The sequence below is a fragment of the Myotis nattereri genome, assembly GCF_964212035.1.
Source record: "Myotis nattereri genome assembly, chromosome: 12".
Lineage (NCBI taxonomy): Eukaryota > Metazoa > Chordata > Mammalia > Chiroptera > Vespertilionidae > Myotis > Myotis nattereri.
In genome coordinates, this window is record NC_138087.1 from 2,971,983 (window position 1) to 2,997,868 (window position 25,886).

General features: G+C 43.4%; 1 protein-coding gene and 2 pseudogenes across 3 annotated transcripts in view; 2 read left to right on the top strand and 1 right to left on the bottom strand.

Moving 5' to 3' along the window:
• Window positions 1–404: 404 nt before the first annotated feature.
• The window catches only part of IARS1 (isoleucyl-tRNA synthetase 1), a 98,354-nt gene continuing 72,872 nt past the window's right edge, over window positions 405–25,886 (bottom strand). Inside the window, exons 24-34 of the mRNA XM_081103200.1 lie at window positions 25,137–25,239; window positions 24,803–24,886; window positions 20,874–21,048; window positions 18,079–18,191; window positions 16,457–16,552; window positions 15,504–15,680; window positions 14,691–14,796; window positions 9,961–10,086; window positions 7,866–8,009; window positions 7,083–7,235; window positions 405–2,276 (exon numbers count right to left, since the gene is read on the bottom strand). Coding sequence (XP_080959326.1) covers window positions 2,194–2,276; window positions 7,083–7,235; window positions 7,866–8,009; window positions 9,961–10,086; window positions 14,691–14,796; window positions 15,504–15,680; window positions 16,457–16,552; window positions 18,079–18,191; window positions 20,874–21,048; window positions 24,803–24,886; window positions 25,137–25,239 — 1,360 coding nt within the window. The 3' untranslated portion in view covers window positions 405–2,193. The remainder of the gene's footprint in view (window positions 2,277–7,082; window positions 7,236–7,865; window positions 8,010–9,960; window positions 10,087–14,690; window positions 14,797–15,503; window positions 15,681–16,456; window positions 16,553–18,078; window positions 18,192–20,873; window positions 21,049–24,802; window positions 24,887–25,136; window positions 25,240–25,886) is intronic.
• LOC308528114 (small ribosomal subunit protein eS8-like) lies at window positions 11,087–13,120 on the top strand (annotated as a pseudogene). Its single transcript has 2 exons — window positions 11,087–11,859; window positions 13,095–13,120. The product of its transcript is annotated as a small ribosomal subunit protein eS8-like (transcript).
• On the top strand, window positions 25,319–25,593 carry LOC308527817 (selenoprotein K-like; annotated as a pseudogene). Its single transcript has one exon. The product of its transcript is annotated as a selenoprotein K-like (transcript).

Below are 25,886 nucleotides of genomic sequence, written 5' to 3' on the forward strand. Positions count from 1 at the left end.
ATTGGAATATCAGATGTTATCTCATTAAGAAAAGGATAATTCATTATATTTACCATATTTCTGCTCTTTCTGTTGGTATTGCAAGGTTTTTTCCTTTTCTATTTCAATAACTTCCTCTAGCCAATTTTTAACAGGTCTTCCAGTGACAAATAATTTTAGTTCCAATTGCCTGAAAGTATCTTTTTTTACTCTTTAATAACTGAAGCACAGGGAGTTTATAGTTCACAGTCCTCCCCCCCCTGCCCCCCCACCCCTTACTTACAAAACATTGTGCCACTAGTTTTTGGCCTCTGATGGGCAGGCAGTGTCTAACACATGGATGGATATTCTGAACGAAGGGATGACTCACAGACCAGAAAGGATGGAGGAGAACAGCTCAAGATTCATCACCTACTCAGACTGTGTGCAATTTAAAACTGATTTTTAAAAAAATAATTTTTATTTTCAATTACAGCTGACATACAATATTATATTAGTTTCAGGTGTACAACACAGTGATTAGACATTTCTGTAAGCTGAAAAGTGATCCCCCTAAGTCTAGTGCCCGTCTGGCCCCAGTTATCGCATTACTGACTTTATGTTCCCTATGCTGTGCTTTACATCCTGTGATGCTCCGGTAACTACCAATTTATACTTTCTAACCCACCCCCAACCATCAAAATGTTCTATTTCTGATTACTTTAGATTCCATATACAAGTGAAATCATATGATACCCGTCTTGCTCTGATTTCATTTAGCACAGTACGCGGCAGGTCCATCCATGGTGTTGCAGATGGCAAGATTGGATTTGAACCCATGGCCCTGGTCAGTGTGGCTCAGCCTCATGTTTGTGCATCATCACACACTGCGAGGCCACTGCTTGGATTACAGGTTGTAGACTCAATCCCCAGTAGGGGGCATGCAGAAGGCAGTTGATCAATGTTTCCCTCACCCTAAATTCAATAAAAATATTTTTTAAAAACAAACAAAAATCTTATGAATTATTTTTGAACCACAGTTGACTGTATAACTGAGATCATAAACAAACAAACCCGTAGATAAGGCGGACAGGGGGAGAACAGCTACCCAAATATGGACTCTTTATTTTGGAATCCTTGCCTAGAGACTCTTGATTAGCCTGATCAAGGTTTTCTGAGAATTGCAATGCAGTCTCAACTTTCTCTAATCAATCTTCCTTCTTTCTTAAATTTTCATGGTGTCAAATCTAAATTGTAGCCTGAAGGGTTCTTCTGCCTATGTTTTATCCCGTCCCCCTTTATCCCTTATGTATGTTTCCCCCAATAAATCTTACACATCTAATTCTGTTTGGGCATCTGTAAACATAGGGTTTTTACACATCTAATTCTGTTTGGGCATCTGTAAACATAGGGTTTTGGGAAGAAGTAAAATGAGATATTTATTTAGTACATTTAAAAAAAAAATCTTTTAAAAAAGACTTTTAAAGAGAGGGAGGGAGGGAGGGAGGGGGGAGAGACTTGTTGTTCCACTCATTTATGCATTCATTGGTTGATTCTTTTATGTGCCCTGATGGGGGATCAAACTTGCAACCTTGGCATACTGGGATGATGCTCTAACCAACTTAGCCCACTGTCTTAATACAGAAGTCACTATTAAGTTTTTGTGTTTTTTGAAGATTATACATTAAAAGTTTCAATAAACAATGGGAGAATGAATTACTTTTAACATATTTATTATCTGAGAAAGCTTGGTTATTTTTCTTGCTTTAATGGAACAACATATTCCATCAAATTATCCAAGGAAATCCAGATAATTATCCATTTCCTCAAGGTTTTTTTTGTGTGTTTTTTTTTCAGTTGATCAGCAGCCTAGTCCTCAAGGTTTTAAAAGACCATAAAAGGATAAACATTATGCCACTTTAATAACTTTCTCCCTCTATACTTAAGGAATTCAAGTACAGAAATAAACCTTAGTGCTGAGGTAACACTGCAATCTTCTCCCAACATGACTACATAGGTGCTTAAGGTGAAATGTGAATATTGCTGTGAGGTTTTAAGCTACTTGATGAACCAATGCCACGTCACATTTAGACCAAAAGCAGCACATTTAGACCAAATGCACCTGAAAGGATTATTTTCAATACATGAATGTGTGTGTGTGTGTGTGTGTGTGTGTGTGTGTGTGTGTGTGTGTGTGTAGGGAAAGGTTGACTGAACCACACTGATAACAGAAAGTTAGAAGTCAGCCGTTGTTGGAAATACAGAAACATACACAGTCTTCGTGTTCAAAGTCTTCAGGGGAATTTCTTCTGTAATTTCTAGAGCGAAAAGAGATTAACAATAAATAAATTTTCTTTCTATTCTACATACCATAAAAATGTCAGCTGCCTGAGTAAGCAATAAATTTGGCCTCACCCCAAGAGAGGTCTGATCTTTCATCACACCCGATAATTTATGCAAGGGAGATAGCTGACTCAGGGGGGAGGAAGCCACACCAGAAAGATCAACCATCTAATTCAAGGTAAAAGTAAGTTCAACCATGTGGGCAATGACTCAATCATGCCTATGTAATAAAGCCTCAATACAAAGCAAGGCACCAAGGGTGAGCTTCCCTGTGTGGGAGCCCACTGCACACTGGCATGCACCAGGGTCAGGAGAAGGAAACCCCGTCTATGCTCCTGGGAGAGGACAGTTGAAGCTCTGCGCCTGCACAGCTCTCCTATTTGGCCCTACACATTATTCCTTTCCCTGCAGTAAATGTAGTCATGAATGCAAACGCTTCCAGTGAATTCTGTGAAACCTGCTAACATACTGTCAAACCTGAGAGGTTGCAGTTGGTGCCAGAAGTGAGAGGCCCTGTATGAAGCCCTCTCTCCACGTTTGTAGTTGGACCCGACTGCTTATAGCTGAGAGCTCATTCTTTGTTTAACTTATGAAGGACTGTGCCTCCACTGAAGTAATGCTGGGCACTGCCCCTATTGTCCTCATACCCCTCCCTCCATATCACACCACAGGCATTTCCTAGATACACAGAAAAGGCCTAGAACAAAACCAAGCCAGTGGGCCAGATTTGTGGTTTCTAAATATTAACTTTCAGTAATGGGAAGAAAAGCTATTTCCAGGTCTGGGGGAATAAGAGTACATGGTAAACCTAGGAAATGCCAGATAACAAGAACTGGTTTTGTTGAACCACACTGATAACAGGAACTTTTCCAAAACTGAAGGGCTCATGTCAAAAAATATAGGACCCAATATGCCCAAAGATAAAAAATTCCAGTATCCAAAGTATAACACAAATGCAATTAATACCGAATATATAAAAACTCAGAGTGACAAAAGTTTAAAAAGCTCTTTGCCTACTCTGCTGCATTTTGCTTCTATCTAGATCTGAATTCAAAGAAGAAATCAACTTTCTCTAAAAATGGCTCTTGTCCAAGCAGGAATCCTGAATGTAAAAATACTCTCAAAGCTGCCTCCTTAACAGATAGTAACTCCAGAATCTGGAGATGATATTTAGAATCTAGTGGAACAAGCAAGAAGGCATCAGTGAGTGTTTAAAACTGTGAGCATTACACGATCCTTCTATTTACCAAAATATTAATATTTTACGAAAGACAGTTTTTAGAGAAAAAAAATACAGTGAAAATGAGGCCATAGATAATAGCATGTGTGCCGTCACCTGCTGTCTTGGTGACGGGCTTGATGACAGCAGCCCACGTGCCCAGTGTGGGACCCTGGCACCTATTTCTAGGAGAAACAGAGCAAAAATACTGTGTTTGTTCTAACCTCTCTGAAGGGCTTACATAAAGTACTTGTCTCTGTTTTGCCTAACTTGGAACTCGGTCAGGGTGGAAAGTGGTAGGTATTGCTTAAAAACATTATAAGGCAAACAAAAACCCCACAGCTGTGTGGAATAAAAGATTATCACTGAAACATACATAGGCTGTCTAAGGCCTGGGAGGAAAAGTAGGAGAGAGATTCTTAGGATAATTGGGGCTTTAACAATTGCCCGTGCATCCTGAGTAATTTTAGAAAGCTACATGCATGTCCAGGCCTGGATGTATAGACAGAAAACACCTGAGAAGACCCAAAGCTTTCAATTCTGAAAAAGGTAAAAGGCTTTTCTGGCTAAATCTGGCTGCTCTTTAGGCTGAGTGCAAACAGAAGGTAAAGGCGGAGGCAGAGCTGTAAATAGTTTGGCTGTGCTGAATGAGTGGCCCATCACAAGCCAATCTCCAAAGACTAAGAGAGGTGGGTATTTTGTTGTTATGCTTTTAGCTCCTGGGGGTCAAGATAATCTGTTAAACAGTAGCTGAAAACAAGCTAACGGAACAGAGACTGCAATGACTACACACAACAAGGAATATGGTCTTCGCCATAAAACAAATGAACAATTACAGCTTTCAAAAATCAGAAATAGCCCTAGCCAGTTTGGCTCAGTGAATAGAGTGTTGGCCTGTGGACTGAAGGGTCTCAGGTTCAACTCTGGTCAAGGGCACGTGCCTGGTTGTGGGCTCGATCCCCAGTAAGGGGTGTGCAGGAGGCAGCCAATCAAAGATTCTCTCTCATCACTGATGTTTCGATCCTTCTCTCCCTCCACATTCTTCTACCTGAAATCAATTTTAAAAAAAATCAGAAATAGCACACACCCTGGGGAGGGGGAGAGCCTAATATTCAAATGTCCAATTTTCACCATCAAAAATATCACAAGGCATAAAAAGAAGCAGGAAAGTTATGGCACAGTCAGAGGAAAAGCTAAGTAGACAGAATCTGTCCTTTAGAAAGCGCAAATATTTGAACTTACACTCTGTAGTAACTCTCTTAAAGGGAAAACCACGAACCAATGAAAAGGCCGATGGAAGCCACAAATAATTAAAGAAATCCAAGAAAGCAATGTATCAACAAATTAAGAATATCAATAGAGAAAGTATAAAAGAAATCAAAGAGAGATTCTGGAGCGGAAAAGTAAAACAACTGAAATAAATTCACAAGAGGGGCTACTAGTAAATAGCATATTTGAGCAGTCAGAAAAATCAGTGATCTTGAAATAGAACATTTGAAATAATACAGTCAAATGGACTAACACATACATTATGAGAGTTTTGGAAGGAGAAGAAAAGGTAGAAAGAACATTTGACGAAATAGTGACCAAATCTTGAAAGCAACAAAAGAGAAACCACATGACAGGGATACTAATGAGTAGCCAATTTCCAATCAGAAAACATGGAAGCCAAAGGTAGTGGAATAACATATTTAAAATACTGAAAAACTATCAACATGAAATCTCTATCTGGCAAAACTGTTCTTCAAAATTAAGAAGAAGTAATTAAAGCATTCTCCAAAAAAGAGAAGTTGAGGGAGTTCATTTCCACTAAACATGGTAAAGGGAGTCCTTCAGGTTGAAAAGCAAGTGTGCTAGGCAATCATGTCAGGTCTAACTTTCCACTGTTATTTGACAACTAGAGGCCGGGTGCACGAAATTCATGCACCGCGGGGAGGGAGCTGGGGGGGAGGGCGTGTCCCTCAGCCCAGATTGCGAGAGGGTGCAGGTCAGGCCAAAGGACTCCTCCGGTGCAGGACTGGAGCTGGGGAGGGACGCGGGAGGGTGGCTAGCTGGAGAGGGGCCGCGGGAGGGCTTTAGGGCACGTTCGGCCCATCTCACTCAGTCCCAATCAGCCAGACCCCAGCAGCCAGCTAACCTACTGGTTGGAGCGTCTGACCCATGGCGGTCACTGCACGTCATAGCAAGCGGTTGAGCGGCCTTAGCATATCATTAGCATATTATGCTTTGATTGGTTCAATGGCTGACCAGATGACTGGATGCTTAGCATATTAGGCTTTTATTGTATAAGACTAGAGGCCCGGTGCACAAAAATTTGTGCACTTGGGGGGTCCCTCAGCCCGGGCTGTGCCTTCTTGCAGTCTGGGAACCCTTGGGGGATGTCCACCTGCTGGCTTAGGCCTGCTCCCCAGGGGATTGGGCCTAAGCTGGCAGTCAGACATCCCTCTGGCAGCCCAAGAGCCCTCTGGAAATGTCCACTTGCCAGTGGCGACCAGGCCTAAGCTGCAGTCAGATATCCTTAGCGCTGCTGAGCAGGTGGGAGAGGCTCCCGCCATCACTGCTGTGCTGGCAGCCGTCAGCCTGGCTTGTGGGTGAGCAGAGCTCCCCCTGTGGGAGCACACTGACCACCAGGGGGCAGCTCCTGCATTGAGCGTCTGCCCCCTGGTGGTCAATGTGTGTCATTGTGACCAGTCATTCCCAGTCGTTCTGCTGTTAGGGTCAATTTGCATATTACCCTTTTATTATATAAAAATAGAGACCTGGTGCATGGGTGGGGGCCGGCTGGTTTGCCCTGAAGGGTGTCCTGGATCAGGGTGGGGGTCCCCACTGGGGTGCCTGGCCAGCCTGGGTGAGGGGATGATGGCTATTTGCAGCTGGTCACACACCCTTCAGGGTGGGGGTCCCCACTGGGGTGGCCTGGCCAGTCTGGGTGAGGGGCTGAGGGCTGTTTTCAGGCTGGCGGGTGACTGAAGCTCCCAACCACTTCTTTTTTCTTTTTTTTTTATTCTAGGCCAGCTTTAGCTCTGAGGCTTGGCTCCAGCTCTTAGGCCTGGGCTGTTGAAAGCAGGTATCTGGTTTGTTTGGGTTCTATAATCGAAATACTGTTTCAACTCCAGTTCTGAGATCCTGGCTGGCTGAAAGCAGGTTTCTGGAGTTTGTTTAGATTCTATATTTGTAACAATGTTTCAAACTGCAAGCTCAGAGGCCGGCAGCGGCAGGCGGGCCTCCGTTACTGAAGCAAGCAAGCCTCATGTTTGCTTCAAGCTGCCTGGCTGCTGGCCGCCATCTTGGCTGGCAGTTAATTTGCATATCACCCTGATTAGCCAATGGGAAGGGTAGCGGAGGTACGGCTAATTACCATGTTTCTCTTTTATTAGATAGGATATACTGGGATCATTTTAATCCTTGGGGAAGAGAATAATTTAGAATCAGCAAATTTAGAATATGCTAATTTTCCTAGAAGCATACACAGGGTGGGGCAAAAGTAGGTTTACAGTTGTTCATACAGAAAATAATGCAAAAGAAAAATAAAACAAAAATTTAGCATGTTCTACAATCTCACCATCCATTTGCGTCTCATTCAGAAACAGCTTTAGCTTCCTGCTGCGAAGGCCAAACATCTTGGCTGCTTCACACAGAAGACCTTCATAGGTGAGTCCATTCTGCCCAAGTGGGTTTTCTAGCAGGAGGGTGCCCACTGTTCCCAGTAAACACTCTACAGAAGGAAGAACAGACTGGATTAAACCCTGAGAGTCCACACCATCACGCTACAGCATCCCTAACGGAGGGGGTACTGCTGCAGGCTTGGAAAGGCAGCTGTTGAGTGTAGGATGCCAGTGGGACAGTTGTACAGTTTGCAGAAAAGTCTCAAACATCTCCCAGAGGGAAAGGGGAAGGGGAAAAAGAAAACCGATCAGTATAAAAAGCCCTGCAGCTTGGAAAAGAAGTATTCAGCAAATGCATAACGAAGAGCCTGAAGGCTTCAGTAACCAATGTGTACAATGAGAACACCAAACAACTGGAAAAAACTAAGTTTTCAAAACACTTTCCAAGAAGAAAAAATAAGGCTGAATTAAAATGTGTTGGCATTTAAACAATTCAGATTTAGCTATAACTTTTACCTACTCAATTTATCTCATTTCCTTACCGTATCAGATGGATGAGAGTACTTCTACATAAATAAAGCCAAAGAAACAAGCCTGCGTGTGTTCCTTTAAATTAGTACATTAAAGCCAATGTGAAAAATCCACACAAGTCACAGAGGTTGAAAATTAAAGAAAACCTTACCATCCAACACCCCACCACTCACCTGCTGAAGATGTTTACAACTAGGGAAGGCATGTACCTTGTGGGTCTGCATTCAGGAGCTGTAGGTTGATATACCGACAGAGAAGAGTACCAGGACTGTCAATCACAGAGGGAGCTGGTCCTGCAGTCACACCCAGCATCTTTCCACTAAGACTCAGTAAATCGGTTTGGTTTTGTATTTCTACAAATAACAAAAAATAGTAAAAGACATCATTCTTTCAGGGGCAGATAGTTTATATACCTGAAGTCATTCACTTTTCCATATTTATTAAACTACCATATGTGTATCTTTACAGTGATACTTTCTACTTGTTTATGAAGGGACACTGCCTTTTCTATAAAAGCACATGCAATTAGTAGGAAATGTTATTGGTGCAAAATAAATGGCATAATATTCACAACCTAAAATGCAAACTATTTTGTTTCCCTTTAGTTTTTTCCCTGTATAGCTGACTCTTGAAAATGGGTAGGACTGCAGATTTTTTCAATAAATACAGTTGGCCCTTTCTATACACGGGTTTTGCATCCAAGGATCAGAAACAGTATTTTCACATTCTCAACTTCAGATGGAAAATACTGTTTTGTCTGGAAGTCAGATGTGGTTTACAGAGCCATGTATAAATGCCTGAATCACAAGGGGTGGATGGTGGAGATTTAACTCTGCTCACTTAGCTAAGTTAAAAGCTTCCCAGAACTTTCTGACTGTCCTGGATTGGGTTAGGGCTGAAAAGGTGCACAGGATTTTAGTTACAGCCACTGTTTCCTAAGGCCAATGTGGGGCCCAGGCACCACTCAGCTTTCAGGGACTGCCACTCACAGGGTCAGAGGGGAGAGCAACCGGCCTACACTCCTGTGCTCTTCTGACATCCGGGCCAGGCGCACAAGCAACTCGCTTGCCAAGCTGCTTCTGCAGGGCCTGCCAGTGTTAGATGTGCCTGACAGAGGAGCTCCAGCCTGTTCTTGCTGACCTCTACTTCTCATCCCAGAGACTTCAGGGACAGGACCAGCCCCCCTAATCAGATGCCCTGGGTGGATCCAGGTCACAGATTTTTCTCCGATCTTCCAACCAGCCGCCCTCATCCAGACTTTTACTTCCTGGCTTTTTCTCTCTCATCACTTCTGCTTCCCTTTTTCAACCCCTGACAGATAGGACGGCACATGGTTTTCCATGGTGGTTCTATCCATTTACAATCCAGCAGGGAATGGGAGTTCCTATTACACAACACCTTTGATGACATTTAAGGCTGTGAAATTTTTCTAGTTTTTGCCAATCTGGTATCAAGTAATAGTACCACATTGTGGATTTTACTACTGAGGTTCAGCAGGTATTCTTTTAGTTACTGCCCATTTAGATGTTCTCTTTTAGGCTATTTAAAAGTTTCTAAAATAAGCATTCAGGTTCATAAAGTGAGTACTATTAGTTTTCTACATCTATTGCCAAGAAACATAAGTTAGGGGACTTAAAACAACAGAAATTTATTGTCTCAGAGTTTGAGGCAAGAAGCCTGAGATCAAGTGTCAGTAGGCCCTCGCTCCCTCTGATGCCTTTTGGGGAACCCTTCCCTTCCTCCCAGCTTTGGAAATCCCTAGCAATCCTCGCTGTTTCTTGGCTTGCACCTGCACAATTCCAGTCTAGGCCTGTCCTCACACAAGGTCTCTGTGTCTTCCCAGGAGGACACCAGTCCTACGTAATAGGGCTCACCGCACCTCATCTAACCACCTCTGCAAGGGCCCTATTTGCAAAGAAGGCCCATGGTACTATGGGTAAAAACTTCAATGTATCTTTTTGCTCTTTCTTTTTTGGTGGATTGGTCTCACATTTCAACCTGTGACAGTGGGAGAGAATGTACTTACAACTTTTAAAAATTCTATTTAGGCTTATCTTACCGAGAATCTGGATTTAGCAAGATGCAGACACTATGTTTAAGAAAGTTAAAACACCCCAGGGAAGTCTGTGAATCTCAGAATCCTGCACCTGGATAACAGGTGAGAGAGTAGGGGGAGCTGTCATCTCCTGATAAGGATGGTGTTCTTGCTGCCATATGCATAGGCAGGCACTGCTGAAGAGCCGGCCGGACTCACACACTCCACCTGTGTCAAAGGCCATGGCTAGCTTTCCACTTTCCGCACACCTGTTTCCCCGTGGAAGAGCGCCAGCTCTGTATTCTTCACACCAAAAATGCTAGTAACAACACTCTTCAGCTTTAGGAGGTCTAGCCGATTATCACCTTTAGGATTTTCCAGAAGCAGTACTCCACCTAAAAAGCCAAAAATATAAGTAAATCTGAAGAAAAAGGTAAATGTGAATGTAAAGTGAAGGGCACAGAGTGTTCAGCTGGCCTTTCTTTCTTTTTGAGCATGTACCCCATGCACTCTCAGGATGCATGTGGGCAGTCCTGGGTGTGATGTATTTAACATAAGTGGGATGAGCCAGAAGCAGCTCAGTGGCATTTCCTCACATGTCCTGTGGGGATTATAGAAGAATAGAGTGGCACACAGCTGGAGACAGAAAGAATCTCTTTCTTCCAATGCCTTTTTAAGAAACCTTTTAAATTTAGTATTATGTCATTTTTAATCCTCACCTGAGGATGATTTTTATTTAGAAAGAGAAGAAAGGGAGAGAAAGAGAAACATTGATCTGTTGCCTCCCATAGGCACCCAAACTGGGGATTGAATCCATAACCTGGGTTAGTGCCCTGACCAGGAATCAAACCCAGGACCCTTTGGTGCACGGGATAACACTAATCAACTGAGCCACGTGGCCAGGGCTGCATTTTTTTTTTTTTTTTAACATTTTCATTAATTTCAGAGAGGAACGGAGAGGGAGGGAGGAAGGGAGAGAGAAAGAGAGAAACATCAATGATGAGAGGGAATCATGGATTGACTCCTCCTGCATGTGCCCTACTGGGGATTGAGCCCACATGGGCCCTTGACCAGAATCGAACCCAGGACCCTTCAGTCTGCAGGCTGATGCTTTTTCCACTGAGCCAAACTGGCTAGGGCCATTTTCTTTTAAACCATGTTTATTTTACTCTCTGTGGATCAGAATGGGTGATTTCTATTATTATATCCTCCAGTCCACGGATTCTTTCCCATCTCCTTTAAACTGTTGTTTAGCTCATCCACTGAATTTTTGTACTTTAGTAATAGTTTTAAGTTCTAAAATTTCCATTTGATTTTTCCTTTCTTTGCTGAGACTCTACTTTTCATTTTTTCCTATTTTGTTTGTAATTATTCTGGGAAACATTTTTATTATGGCTGCTTTATATTGTGGAGTAATTTTAACATTTCTGTTATCTTGATGTTCATTCACATACAGTGATTGCTTTTTTTCATTTAGTTTGAGATCTTCTGGTTCTTCTCTCTTTCCAGCCGGTGCCAAGCCATGGGCATCTCTCAGGACAACTGGCACAAGCGCCGCAAGACTGGGGGCATGAGAAAGCCCTGCCATAAGAAGCGAAAACATAAGCTGGGACTCCTCGCTGTCACACTAAGATTGGACCCCGCCGCAGACACACAGTCCGAGCTGGGAGGCAACAAGAAGCATGAGCCTTGAGGCTGGACGTGGACAACTTCTCCTGGGGCTCAGAGTGTGGTACACGCAAAACAAGGACGACTGATGTTGTCTACAATGCACCCAGCAACAAACTCATCTGCACCAAGCCCCTAGTACAGAACTGCATCGTGCTCTCTGACAGCACACGGTACCGACAGTGGAACGAGTCCCACTGGGCACTGCCCCTGGGCCACAAGAAGGGGGCCAAGCTGACTCCTGAAGAGGAAGAGTTTTTAAACAAAAAACGATGACAGAAAATTCATAAGAAATATGATGGAAGGGAAAAGAATGCCAAAATCAGCAGTCTTCTGGAGGAGCTGTGCCAGCAGGCGAGCTCCTTGCCTGCATCGCTCCAGACCAGGCAGGTGTGGCCACACAGAGGGCTGTGTGCCCGAGGGCCAGGACCTGAAGTTCTATCAGGAAAGTCACGGCCCAGAAAGGCAAGTGACTCCTCTTCCCGCCCATCTTGGCTCAGGTAACCAAGGTGTTTATTCAAAAAAAAAAAAAAAAAAAAAAAAGGATCTTCTCAGTTCTTGGTATGATGCATAATTTTCAGTAAAAACCTGCCGAAACCGGTTTGGCTCAGTGGATAGAGCGTCAACTGAAAGGTCCCAGGTTCGATTCCGGTCAAGGGCATGTACCTGGGTTGCGGGCACATCCCCAGTAGGGAGTGTGCAGGAGGCAGCTGATCGATGTTTCTCTCTCATCGATGTTTCTAACTCTCTATCTTTCTCCCTTCCTCTCTGTAAAAAAATCAATAAAATATGTTTATAAAAAACAAACAAAAAAAACACAAACCTGGACCTGGTTTTATGAGCTGGCTCTTAATTAAATTTTAGCTGACCTTGTCTGACATCACAATGTCAGGGGAAAGCTGGCACTGCTTCACTGCTGCTTAGTGAGAGGATAAGTCCAGGTTTCCTATCACTGACACTCCTTGTCACTGCTGGGGTATGGGGACAAGGGAGTTCCGACTTCTCTCTTGGAATTCAGTGATAAGCCCTCCTGGCTACGAAGAGTTGAATGGCCTTCTCGCTGCTCCCCAAATGGCCTTCAATGATAGCTTGTCAGGATGTATGTGGCCTCATTACCACTGGGGAAGAGATGCCTTAGTACACATGCCTGAGTAGGACGGAAGTCCAAGCTCCCCACTTGGTCTTCTCTGACACCACCATGGCGGTGGGGCTGGGAGCTCCTCAGCTTGGCAGAGGCAGGAGTCTAGGCTCCCCACTTGGCGTGTGAGTAGTAGTGAGGTTACAAATGTTCTGTTATGTTCGCGGGAAGAGAACAGTTGTTGTCTAAAAGTTTTCCGACTTCCTGGGTTTCTGCTCTCTTGGTCCTTCATCTAGAGAGAGCAGGATTTTGTCGGAGTGTTTGTTCATGCTCACTGGCATTTCCAGACTGCCGGCTTCTTCAACTCCAAGTCTGGAATACATATGAGGCAAAAAGAAAACCCAGAGAACACAGTGTTGTTTTGTTGCTTGGTCCCTAGGTCCCTGGCTGGTGTGCCTTCTTCCCTTCCCTTGTAAGAGTCTTGGAAATGTAAGCTGCAGTTTTTCTTTTTTGTACTGCAAGTACAAAGCTTAAGCTTAAGCTTTGTTTGCCTAGGAGTCCATTTCAAAGACAGCTACGTCCAATACACACATCACTAGCCACTTGACTGGACAAAGAGCCAGGCTGAGGTCCTGCACTGCGGCTCCTTTGTTTTAGGGATCGTGGTTGACTTCAATAACTGACATTTGAGTTACTTGTTTTCTCTTCCAATGCTTTACATCCCCACGCTTATGTTTTTTTTAAAAAAATATATTTCATTGATTTTTCAGAGAGAGGAAGGGAGAGGGACAGAGAGCCAGAAACATCAATGAGAGAGAAACACCTATCAGTCACCTCCCACACACATCCCACTGGGGATGTGCCCACAACCAAGGCACATGCCCCTGACTGGAACCGAACCTGGGACCCCTCAGTCCGCAGGCCGACGCTCTATCCACTGAGCCAAACAAGCCAGGGCCCCACGCTTATGTTTTAAGTTGACCAATAACCCAGACCCCACAACCTTACTGTGTGGCCCCATGTGTGCCGTGTAATGTCTAGGTTTTGTTAGGCAGAAATCTGCATATTCCCAGTTTCCTGATGGTTATTGCTGAAGGGTGTCTTAATCATAGTAAGAGTCAAAAGGCTGGCCTACCAATACCCTTGGTTATTGACAGGCTGGGACAGTACAAACAGTCTTCTCATGTTGATTTTTATAATGATGCGTGTTTATAGCTGTACTTTGTTGGAGGAATAGGGAAAAGTACATCTACTCTATCATCCTAGTGGTGCAAGTCTAAAAGTTTACTCTTGTGGGTTCCTTTTTTTTAAATGTTTTTATTGATATCTGAGAGAGAGAGGAAGGGAGAGGGAGATAGAAACATGGATCAACTACCTCTGGTACATTCCCTACTGGGGATCAAACTTGCAAACTGGGCATGTACCTTGATGGGGAATCGAACCAGTGACCTCTTGGTGCATGGGACAAAGTTCAACTAACTGAGCTACATCACTCAGCTTTTGTGGGTTCATTTTAAAGTATATATATATATTTTTTTATTGATTTCATAGGTCAATGCTCAACCACTGAGCCATGCTGGACATGCTGTGGGTTCATTTTGATAACAATTAAAAAGAAAAACTTATACAGTTTTACCAACCCTATATAATAAAGAGCTAACATGCAAATGGTCATCACACCCTGGCGCTGGAACTGCTCAGACATTCAACAAGTGGGGAGAGAGGAATGGAGACCAGCCAGGCACAAATGAGGTCGAGAGAGAGGAATGGGGACCAGCCAGGCACAAATGAGCTCACAAGAGAGGAATGGGGACCAGCCAGGCTGCGGCCCAGGAGAGGGATAAGCCGTCCGCTCCACGGTTCCGGGTGCCTGCAGCTGCGGTCCAATGAAGCTGCCTGTCCATGCTCCCCTGCTGCGACAGGCCGGAGGAGGGAATCCTGGGTCCCGGGTGCGGTGCGGGGCGAGGCAGAGGTGGTTAGGAGTGATCAGATAGGCAGGCAGAGGGGATAGGGGCAATCAGGCAGGCAGGCAGGCAGGCAGGCGAGCGGGTAGTAGCCAGCGGTCCCAGATTGTGAAAGGCAGTCGGACATCCCCTGAGGGACCCGGATTGGAAAGGGTGCAGGCCGGGCTGAGGGCTCCCCCACAGCACGAATTTCGTGCACCAGGCCTCTAGTTCTATTATAATCGCTTCGAAGATATTCATAGGTTTAAGTAAGAAATAAAATACAAACCATAGAATTATTTACTCTTACCTTGCTCACTGCCATTTGCACAAATGTGAAGATTGACATATGCACAAGCAGGGCCAGGTGTGGAGGATCCCCTGGTGAGTGTAATTTCCAGGTCAGACCCCTTTAACTGAGCAACAGGATGAAGTGATTTTGTAACTGCAGCATCTGACCACAGGGTCACAAATAACATAGCAACCATTTCTTTTTAAGAGCAAGAACTTTCTACAATTCTGAGAGCATATGCAATCCCATCAATAAAACAGTCAAGGGCTATATCCCCCCCTTTTCTTTTTACCTTGTTTTTTAAAAATATACAAAAAATAGACAATGAAACCATCTTATAAACTGCCCCACTGAAAAGACAGCCATTTCCAGCCCTTACCTGTCTATCTTATTTGCCCTATACCAAGTCGGAACAACATAGGAATCAAAAGATTCAATAAATCACTGACAGATTTTCTTCCCCTGTTCTAAATGACCAACTCCAGGCCATGCCTTGTTATCAGATTTCCATAGTCACCTCTAAAATGTACCAACAGGAAATGAAATTTTAGTTTCATGTATAACCTACTACCTTAAAAGTTAATTGCTTTTCAAGTCAATTGCCGTTTAACAGTAATTCTCAGAACCATGACACTGACTTCTGCAGTTTCAAACACAACTGTAACTCCTGGCTGCCTTCCTTCCCCTCTCCTGTTCTGGACGTCATCTCTCTGAACCTCCTGACTGTCATCCAGAACCATTGCTAATGGGGAGACAGAATTATCAAGATGTGAGCACATAAACTTAACTAAAATCTATAACTAAATCTCTTAATAGTTCCACAGAACTCACCTGCATTTTTTCCTGAATAAGGATTTTATCTGCTGTAGCGACTGGATATGGTTTCAAGGGAGCCTTTATGGTGGCAAATATGAACTCCATGTGGCTTTCAATAATGGTGCTCAGATAATTTCCTTCAGACTTTGCTGTGTAATAAACTGTTATTTCATCAGTGGGAACCAGATTGCACTGAAAGCACATACAGAAAAAGTAAAATGGGAAGCACTTGATTAGTCAGCAGGTAAGATGCTGTTGAACAAGGGCTGACAATTCCATGCTGAGTCATCGTGGAAGGGACCAGTCTTCGTCCTGCTCTCCTGGGAAACGAAGGCAAGGGCGTGGCGCAGTGAGAGCCACTCCCAGAGCTCTGTGCTAGCCCAGAGTTCCAAGCGCCTGTTTCTCTGCTGGAATTGGCCTCCTCAGACCCTGAACTACAGATTTCAAACCTGGCCTTACGAGGAGGGCTGGTGGGTGCTCTCCTAGGGATAGCAGCTCCTTGGCTCCCTCACCTGGTGAGGGCAGGCAATGGGCTCGGCCCCCGTGTCCTGCTCCCAACTTCTGAATAAGGAAGGATCAATCCTTCTGTCCAGATACAACCCTACCTCCCCTGAGCCAGAAGCCCTTTGATGCTGATCTGACTGCACCTCCCCTCTCACACAACGGCCCTCTCATGGCCTTCTGCGCCCGCCAGGAGGGCTATGGACCTGGAAGATGGTTTTGTGGGAGCTCAGGGAAGTGGGAAAAGGAGGACAAGCGGCACAGCTGGCTGAAAGCTCCCAGAGAAACAAAACACCCGCATCCAGCCTGGGAGTGAATAAGCAGGGAGGGGGGCCCATCTCCTGTAGAGGACCATCTGAACAAACTCATGTTCATTAAGTCATTACCTACCTCTCCCAACCTCCCCAACAAATAAGATATAAACAAACAAAACTCCAAATCAGCAGCTTACTCTCAATGTGACAAACCTTTTTGCGAAGTTTCTGGATACGATTGATGACTTCCCGAGCCACCCCTTGATCCACCATCGCCTGGTCAGGGGTGACATCTAAGAGAACCAAAGCCTGCAGGAATGAACAGAGCATACCATGACAATCAAATAGAGAAAAACAGTTCTTTCAAATTCAGCAAAATGCTATTTAAAACTAAGTTCCGAGAAGTCTAACATGTAGCACTATTTATTCACAAAACTAAGCAAAGAACACAGTTAATCTAGTTTCTTTATAGTTCAGTTCCTGTTTGTAACCAGCGTCCTTCATATCTGGAGAGAGGGCAGCTTTCCCTTTTTCTTCTGCAGAGTGTGCTCACAGGAGACTGTGAGACTGGTCTGTTAGTCTCTCAACTCTGCTTTTTTGGTCTGTTTAATAAATAGTGCCAATTCTTGTAATAAAAATATCAGTAGTCATAAAGCTTGTAGAACAGCTTTTCAAATGGATCTACCACAACAAATGAATTAAAGGCAGTACCTACCAGTTTCTTAAGCCATGACCCCTTTTTATCCTTTGGTTTATTAGTGGGATTCAAGAAACAATTTCTACAATGGACACAGTTCTTTTTTTATATGAGTTTAAATTGCCACCTTCTTGTCAACTTTGTCTACTTTTCTCTCTCACCTATTCTGAAGGTTGTTAATGATGATGTACTAATATAAGTATCACTTCTATTAGAGGGGAATATACTTATAAAGTAGGTAAGATCACCATTTATTGTAAAGGAAACTCAATCAGAGAAGTTAAACTTTGTGAAGGTGCAGAAGTCAGCACTGGAAATGGATGAGGAGTCAGGCAGGGTGGTGGGCCCATACTGACAACTTTAGGCCCTCCCTCCCATTGGCTGGAGCCCGGAAGGACTGCACCCGCTATGTTCGCAATCCTCCCTGCTCTTCTGGCTACCTCGCCTTTGGCTCTGTACCAGTCTGCCTACATGCTGTCTACAACTAGTTTAAGCCCTGTGCAAAGGCTTGAAGAGGCTGGCCTCTTCAGAGAAGGTACTCCTCTCCTCCCCTCATCTGGCATGGTAGCCACAGAGGGCCTCCATCAAGCCCCCACTCCCACAGTGGAGCCCAACAACCTATCTACCCCGAGAAGTCTGATCAGGAGTGAAAGGAGATGCTGTGCTCCATCACAATAAAAATATTGTGACCCCACAATAAAAATGTTGACCCCAGAATCCAAAACTGCCCGCACTCCCTAGCCATCTACCCACACTCGATAGGAGCTCTTCTCTGGACTTATTTCTACCAGATAATTTATCAGGCAGAATAACATGTGGCTCACTCTCCTATCTCCATGACTGGCTTATTCCTTTAAGAGTGGGGTAACTGACTCCTTGTAGTATGACCCAATACTTAGGACAAGTACTCCCATGTAGAAGTCACAAAATATCTATTTATGCACTGGTTAAAAGGCATACGTAAAGAGCATATCATAGAGGAGTTTAATAAGCCAATTTAAAATGAATAACTGGTTTGTTTAACACCAAGCAAGACAAGCTGTTAATAACACTTTCAGGAAAGGCACAGGTACAATATAATTTCTCCAATATGATCTTATCTTTTGATCAAGAAATGCTCTAGGGCACAGAAAAATACCTGAGCGTCCGAGTGTGCTTCGAACTGGGCTGTCTCAACTGTTGCTTGATCAAAGGTGTACATAAGGCGAATGTCATCTTCATGCAATTCATGGCCTTCCACAACAATGGACCCTAGCAGAGATGCAACTGCCACTGTTAATCAGTCCCTCTTCCTCCACAAACTGTCCTGCTACAAGTACATTGTGCCTATACAGAGGCTTCATGATATCAAGTCCTCCTGACCCAATGTCTATGGCTGTATATAAACTCCCAGGTCCAAAGACATGCCAGGAGGCCACGAATCCCCACTTTAAATACAGACTTCATGATGTAATGAAGGATGCAGTCTTTAGAGCCAAATCAAACGAAGGCCCACCCCTCAATGATGGTAGGGCCTCGGTCCCATTGTGTGCTGAGCAGTGTGCCATCAGGTAGGTTAAATGAGGTGAACAGTATGATATTCTCAGTGTAATTCCTGCCAGCCCAAGCAGAGGAACCACCAAGGTTGGCAATTCCCATCTTCAGGAAGCCCGTGTGGTTACCATTCATGTTCTTGGTCTCTGAGCACTGAGCTGCCATTCTCACTTCCTGTCACTGGGATCTCAAAATTATTTTGCTTTCCATCAGTGCAGATCAGTCTATTCAGAAACTACAGTTTAAAAATGGCCGCCTTTTGGTTTCAAATATGATGTATTTCAGAAATTTTTTATATTTTCGCTATCTGATAAAACAACTTAGATTCACAACTGGAAAGATGATCAAAGATTTTATTAATTTAATATATCAAGTTAAATTAGTTATGACTCAACTTTTAGTTGCTAGCCTCTCATGTAAGATCTCCAGATAAATTTTATCAAACAATTTGAGGAATCCTAAGGACATTTCCATCAGTTTCCATCACCACTCATCTGAGCTGAGTCTTTAAATATCTTTTCATGTCACTTCTGTGCTTATGATTTTCAACTTTAGAGGGAGCCCTTAACTTCCAAAACCTTGCATCCCCGGACACAGCTGCAGATGGCTGTAAAGAGGCCGATCATGATTCTAATCACGGCAGAGCCGATAACTTCTGAACACATGGATATGAGAGCTGACTCCTTTCCTAAACTCCTCAGTGTCCCACAGGTTTCCATCCCGGCACTTATCAAAACAACCATTACCTCCATATGTCTTCCACGTCAACCAGCACAATGAGGGTGAGGACAATGTCTGTCTTATTATTATTAAACTCGATGTTGCCAGTGCCACCCAAACAGAAGGACTCTGAGTGAACAGAGCCAGCCTTGGCAAATTAAGAGACCAGTATGTGAATTCTAGAAATTTTAGAGAAACTGTGACAGGTTCTGACTTAAGTCATCATCTCCCCCAGCTCCTCCCAATAGCACCCCTAAGGGTTCTTTCTGCTTTCTCTTTGACGAGGGCAGATTTTCTGTGCCCACATTAACATTTGTAGAATTCAATGGTAACCATCTGATTCTGTAATTTCTACCTAGAAATTTAGTCCAAAGAAATCAATTTCACAAAATATTCAGATGAAATATTCATTGAAATATAACATGGTATTAAAAAGAATGAAAAAAAACCCATAAGGTACCAATAATAAAAGACTGATTAAAACCATTATCAGATATCCATATGAAGGCAAATTAGACAGTTATTGAAATAGGATTTTAAAATAAACACTTAGAAAAGTTTATAACATATTATTAAAAATGCAAAATAAGCCCTAACCGGTTTGGCTCAGTGGATAGAGCATCGGCCTGTGGACTGAAAGGTCCCAGGTTCGATTCCAGTCAAGGGTATGTACCTTGATGTGGGCACATCCCCAGTAGGAGGTGTGCAGGAGGCAGCTGATTGATGTTTCTCTCTCATCGATGTTTCTAGCTCTCTATCCCTCTCCCTTCCTCTCTGTAAAAAATCAATAAAATATATTTTTTAAAAAAGTAAAATAAAAAGGGGAAACAAAATGCAAAAACGAATGAGAAACAAAATTTAAAGTTACAGTGTGATCTGTTTCTATGTAACTAAAAGGAAATGAATCAGAATTTCAACAGTGCTCGAGTACCTAACATATTATATACTTCTAAAATATGTGTGTGTATATTTTTTATTGATTTCATATATCAATAATATATATATATATATATATATATATATATATATATAATTGATTTCAGAGAGGAAGGGAGAGGGAGAGAGATTAAAACATCACTGATGAGCCCTAACTGGTTTGGCTCAGTGGATGGAGCGTCGGTCTGCGGACTGAAGGGTCCCAGGTTCCATTCTGGTCAAGGGCATGTACCTTGGTTGTGGGCACATCCCCAGTGGGGGTTGTGCAGGGGGCAGCTGATCAATGTTTCTCTCTCATCAATGTTTCTGACTCTCTATCCCTCTCCTTTCCTCTCTGTAAAAAAAATCAATAAAACATATTTAAAAAACAAACAAACAAAACATCCTTGATGAGAGAGAATCATGGATCAGCTGCCTCCTTAACGCCCCCTACTGGGGATCGAGTCCACAACCCAGGCATGTGCCCTTGAATGGAATCAAACCCAGGACCCTTCAGTCTGTAGGTAGACGCTCTGCCCACTGAGGCAAACTGGCTAGGGCTGCACCTAACACATTAAACAGCAGAGAATAGGCACTGAATCTACATCACATGAACGGATGATGAGTTAGGGGTCATTGTTATTGCCTTCTTTAAGTTTTTCTAAATTATCAGAATTATTTCTAATAAATGTTTTTCTTGAAGTTTATGACAGTGAATACCAACCAGAAGCCTCCCTGAGCCAAGGCTCCATCCGCGACACTCACCACGCTTCTGGAACTGCTCCAGCTCCTCACTGCTCAGCTGCTTGACTGACGTCATCACTGCCTTGAAGGCTCCCTTCAGCCGCTTCCCCAGGATCATGTGATCTGGCTCTGCCCTTAGGCGAATACCATACTTTTTTTTATCTGTAGACAGTGTAACTTTTCGAACATTCAACTCCTATGATTGGTAGACAAAATGAAAAAACAAGGGAAATAAAACAAATATCAAAAAATTGCTCACAAATGTTGATAGTAATATTATTTACAATGAACAAAAAGTGGACAACCTCAAATGTCCATCAACTGTGAACAGAGCTTAGAAAATGTTGTCTGTCCAGCCCGAGCTGGTGGATAGAACATCGAACTGCAAACTGAAGGGCCCCAGGTTTGATTCTGGTCAAGGGTATGTACCTTGATCGCAGGTTCCCTCGCCCTGGTCAGGGTACGTGCAGGAGGCAACCAGTGAATGTGTCTCTCTCACAATGATGTTTCCCTCTCTCTTTCCCTCTCTCTCCCCCTCTCCCTTCTACTCTCTCTAAAAATCAATGGAAAAATATCCTCAGATGAAGATTAACAACAACAAAAAAGACAAACAAATGTTGACAGCAATAAAATTATTCACTAAACAAAAAGCGGACCTCAAATGTCCATCAACTGTGAACACAGATAAAAAATGTCGTCTATCCAGCCCGAGCTGGTTTGGCTCAGTGGATAGAGTGTCGACCTGCAGACTGAAGGGTCCTGGGTTCAATTCTGGTCAAGGGTACATGCCCGGGTTGTGCGCTCAATCCCCAATAGGGAACATGCAAGAAGCAGCCTATCAATGATTCTATCTCATCATTGATGCTTCTCTCTCTCTCCCCATCTCCCTCCCTTTCTGAAATCAATAAAGATATATATATATTTTTAAAATGTGGTCTATCGCCCTGACCGGTTTGGCTCAGTGGATAGAGCGTCAGCCTGCGGACTGAAGGGTCCCAGGTTCGATTCCAGTCAAGAGCATGTACCTTGGTTGCGGGCAAATCCCCAGTAGGAGACGTGCAGGAGGCGGCTGAATCGATGTTTCTCTCTCATCGATGTTTCTAACTCTCTATCCCTCTCCCTTCCTCTCTGTAAAAAAATCTATAAAATATATTTAAAAAAAAAAGTGGTCTATCCATACAATGGGTTCTTATTAAATATTAAATATAAAGAAATGAAGCACTAATTCATGCTAAACATGAATAAAGTAGGTGTCAGATACAAAAGACCATGTATCATATGATTCTATTTATAGGAAATGTCCAGGGACAGAAAACAGGCGTGTGGCTGACAGGGATGGTGGAATGTTGAGGAGAAATGGTGCATTAATTTAAAGGATATGGGACTTCTTCATGTGGCAATGAAAATGTTATAAGATTGTGGTGACTAGTCGCACAACTCTATAAATTCATACTAAAAACCATTGAAATGAAAGGTATGAAAAAAATGTTTCCTGTCCTGCTCAGTCAAAATAGTTGAGCATAAAATCAACTAAAAACAAATCTAGAAAAAGTTGTATCTCTCAAGGTAGGTAACCTTTGCTCAAGCCATTTCAGAGCACCACATGTTAACCAATAAGCAGAATCAGTTAACCAAAACATTTCATGCCTCCATCAAGCTATTCAACATCACTAATGCAACAGGAGCTGACAGCACAGGAAATGTGACTGAAGCAAACTGTAAGGAAGTGTCTAGTTTTCCCATTATACATAACTGTGTTACATGACCTTATTATAGTGATTAAGATGTTCTATTTAAATATATTCTATTTTTATCCACATCTGCATTACTTACAAAATTTATAACTCTTTACTTTCTAATATTTTTCTGTAATTCTCTAGCAATTCAAAACCAGTATCCTATATAGTAAAAGGCTAATATGCAAATAAACCGAACAGCAAACAACTGAATAACCAAACAACTGGTTGCTATGATGTGTGCTGACCACGAGGGGGCATGCACAGAACATGGCAGGCATTGGCCATGGCTGGATGGTGGAGCAGGTGAGCAGGGGCGCCACACCAAGGTGGGGCACTGGTCACTGTCATCAGGGCAAGCCTATGGTGGTTTCTGAAAATTCTTTGCTCCCACGTGCTGCAGTCCCGCCCAGTGCTCAAACCTGCTGCCAGTGCTGGCAGTGGATGGAAGCAGCAGCTCTGGCACCGTCTGTGGGTGTAAGTGGCAGCTGCCGGCCCTGATCACCCCTGAGAGCTTCTCCACCTCCCCCTGCTCCCGAGGGGCAATTGGGGCAGCAGCCACCGCTCACACCTGCTGCTGGCATCGGCCCCAATCTCTCCGTGCTGTCAGCAGGTGTGAGCGGGACAGCAGGAGCGGGTATGCCCTCAGACAGGGGACTGGGGGGCCGCGGCGGGAGGGATCAGGCAGTGGCGCAGAGGGTGGGCAGAGACCTACCCCTGTGCCCACTGCAGCCTCATGGCCCACAGTTCCTTTCAAGGTGCATGAATTCGTGCAGTGGGCCCCTAGTAAATATTATAATACTAGACGCCCAGTGCACGAAAACTTATGCACTCTGGGAGGTCCGGTCCCTCAGCCTGGCCTGTGCCCTCTCGCAGTCCGGGAGCCCTTGCTCCTTATTGTCCAACTGCTCCCTGCTCCTTAGCGCTGCCTCAGAGGCACTCTCACCACCACTGCACTCTCCAGCCGTGAGCCCAGCTTCGGGCTGAGCAGTGCTCCCCCAGTGGGAGCATACTGATCACCAGGGGGCAGTTCCTGCATTGAGCGTCTGCCCCCTGGTGTTCAGTACATGTCATAGTGAGTGGTTGAGTGGCCTTAGCACATCATTAGCATATTACGCTTTGATTGGTTGAATGGACGACTGGACACTTAGCATATTAGGCTTTTATTATATAGGATTTTCTACAATATGATATATTTATTTTTAAATCATGGAATAAAACCTTTTTGCAGGATAACTGACAATATGTTAAACTCTTGACCTCAAATCTTCCCTTCTGGCAATCTATCCAAGGTCCATACTCTGACACAGGCACAAAGATACACACAAACCTTTTGTTTGTAATGGGAAACCTAAATTTCCAACGATAGGAGAGACAGTAATTATGATACAGCCAGAAAGTGAACATGATGCAGCTGCAAAAAGAAGAAAGTACATCTGCATGTTCTAGCCTGAGATGCACTTTACTGTGTGAAGAGGTCTATAAAATGCTAGGAACAACCCTGGCAGAAGACAGCCTAGTGAACAGGCTTAGGAGGGGTGCGAGTGCAGGGAGCAAATGGGATATGAAGGACTATGTCAGAGCTTGAACTGTTTACAAACCGCATGTTCACTTGTCACATAGATAATCTGAAGGAACCAAGTTTTTTTGTTAATTATCAGCAAGTACTTTAGGGAAGAGAAGTGGATGAAGGTATAAATGATCCAATTAAGGCAAGGAAATTAATTGACCTTGAAATCTTTTTGTGTGTTTGTGTGAATCCTTACCTAGGATATTTTTTTCCATTACTTTTCAGAGAGTGGGAGGGAGGAAGAGGGAGGGTGAGAGAGAGAAACGTTGATGCAAGAGACACATCAACAGGTTGCCTCTCACACACAACCTGACCAGGGGTGGGGTGTAAACCCACAACCCAGGTATGTGCCCTCGACCTGGAATGGAGAATTGAACCCACAACCATTTGGTGCACACGCCGATACTCTAACCACTGAGCTGCAAGGACAACCTTGACATAATTTATAGAGAATTAAAATAACAATGTGAAAATTGATGATGATTCTTAGCAGCAAGGAAATGTTCAGAGTTAAATTATGTATATAAAAAATAAAAAAGGATAAATTATACACTCAAAGTGTAGTTTATCGGAGAGTCCTAATCAATATAGTCTCCTCAATGAAAGAAGTCTGCTTAGACCCAGGGACAAATCACATGCCTTACCTCAATAATATACTTCTCCAAAGATCTGATATCACCGAGAGCTTCTGGATCTTGATGGATAACGACAATTTCTTTCAAAGGATACTAGGAGGAAAAGACAAGAACCAATTCACTAAGCAGCCAGTCCTCACAACCAGAGAAAAATGGAACGTTAAATGTTTTAATCTAATGTCAGGTTCAAAGAATAACTAGGCTCAACTTACATTAAGTCATTCATACCCTTACTGTAGAAATGAATAAAAACTGCCATTGCTGGAAGCTCTCTATACAAAGAAAATACTCAAAGACATAATTATTTAGGTCTGTGCAATGTAAAATAAATAGAATTTCAAACCTTTATTGGAATAGTTTTGCGGTCACGAATCACTCGCCCAAGTTCAATCACAGACTGCATTCTAGATACTGCACTCTCTGTTTTCTTGTCAATCAATTCCTCTCTGATTAGAAGAAGGGGGGAAATAAAAGGTATTAAATTTAAAGGAAAAAATCCCGGGGAGGAGGGGAACGAGGATCAAGATGGTCTACATCGTGAACGGACAAGTGCTGGACAGCGGGAGCCAGTCCTCATGGAGATTATCTTTGATAACAGATTTCTTCTGGGAAATAGCTGAGTTCGTGGTTTTGTTTTTCAAAACTCTGCTTCAGCAAGATGTGAAAAAGGGAAGAGGCTACGGAAACTCATCTGATTCCGGATATGATGATGGAAAAGGGCCCCCAGGAAATCCTCCCAGAAGAATGGGTCGAATTAATCATCTGCGTGGCCTAATCCTCCTCCAATGGCTGGTGGATAAGGAAGGTAAATGTCTGCTCTAAGAAGCAGATGACTGGACATGCACATTCATAGCGGAAGGAAACCACCAAGCAGTGGAGGGCTGACCAGGCTGGACAAGTAAATGAATGTGTATGTCTAAACAAGAATTACTCTGTGTCCTCACAGACGAATGAGGTGCTGTTGGGAATTCCCTCACAGGGATCTGGCATGACTGACATGCAATTCTATAAATGCACATGTTTGTCTCATTATCTTTTTGTATAGTTTATTGAAAGTATTAATATAGTTTAATATGTAAATATTTTTAGGTTA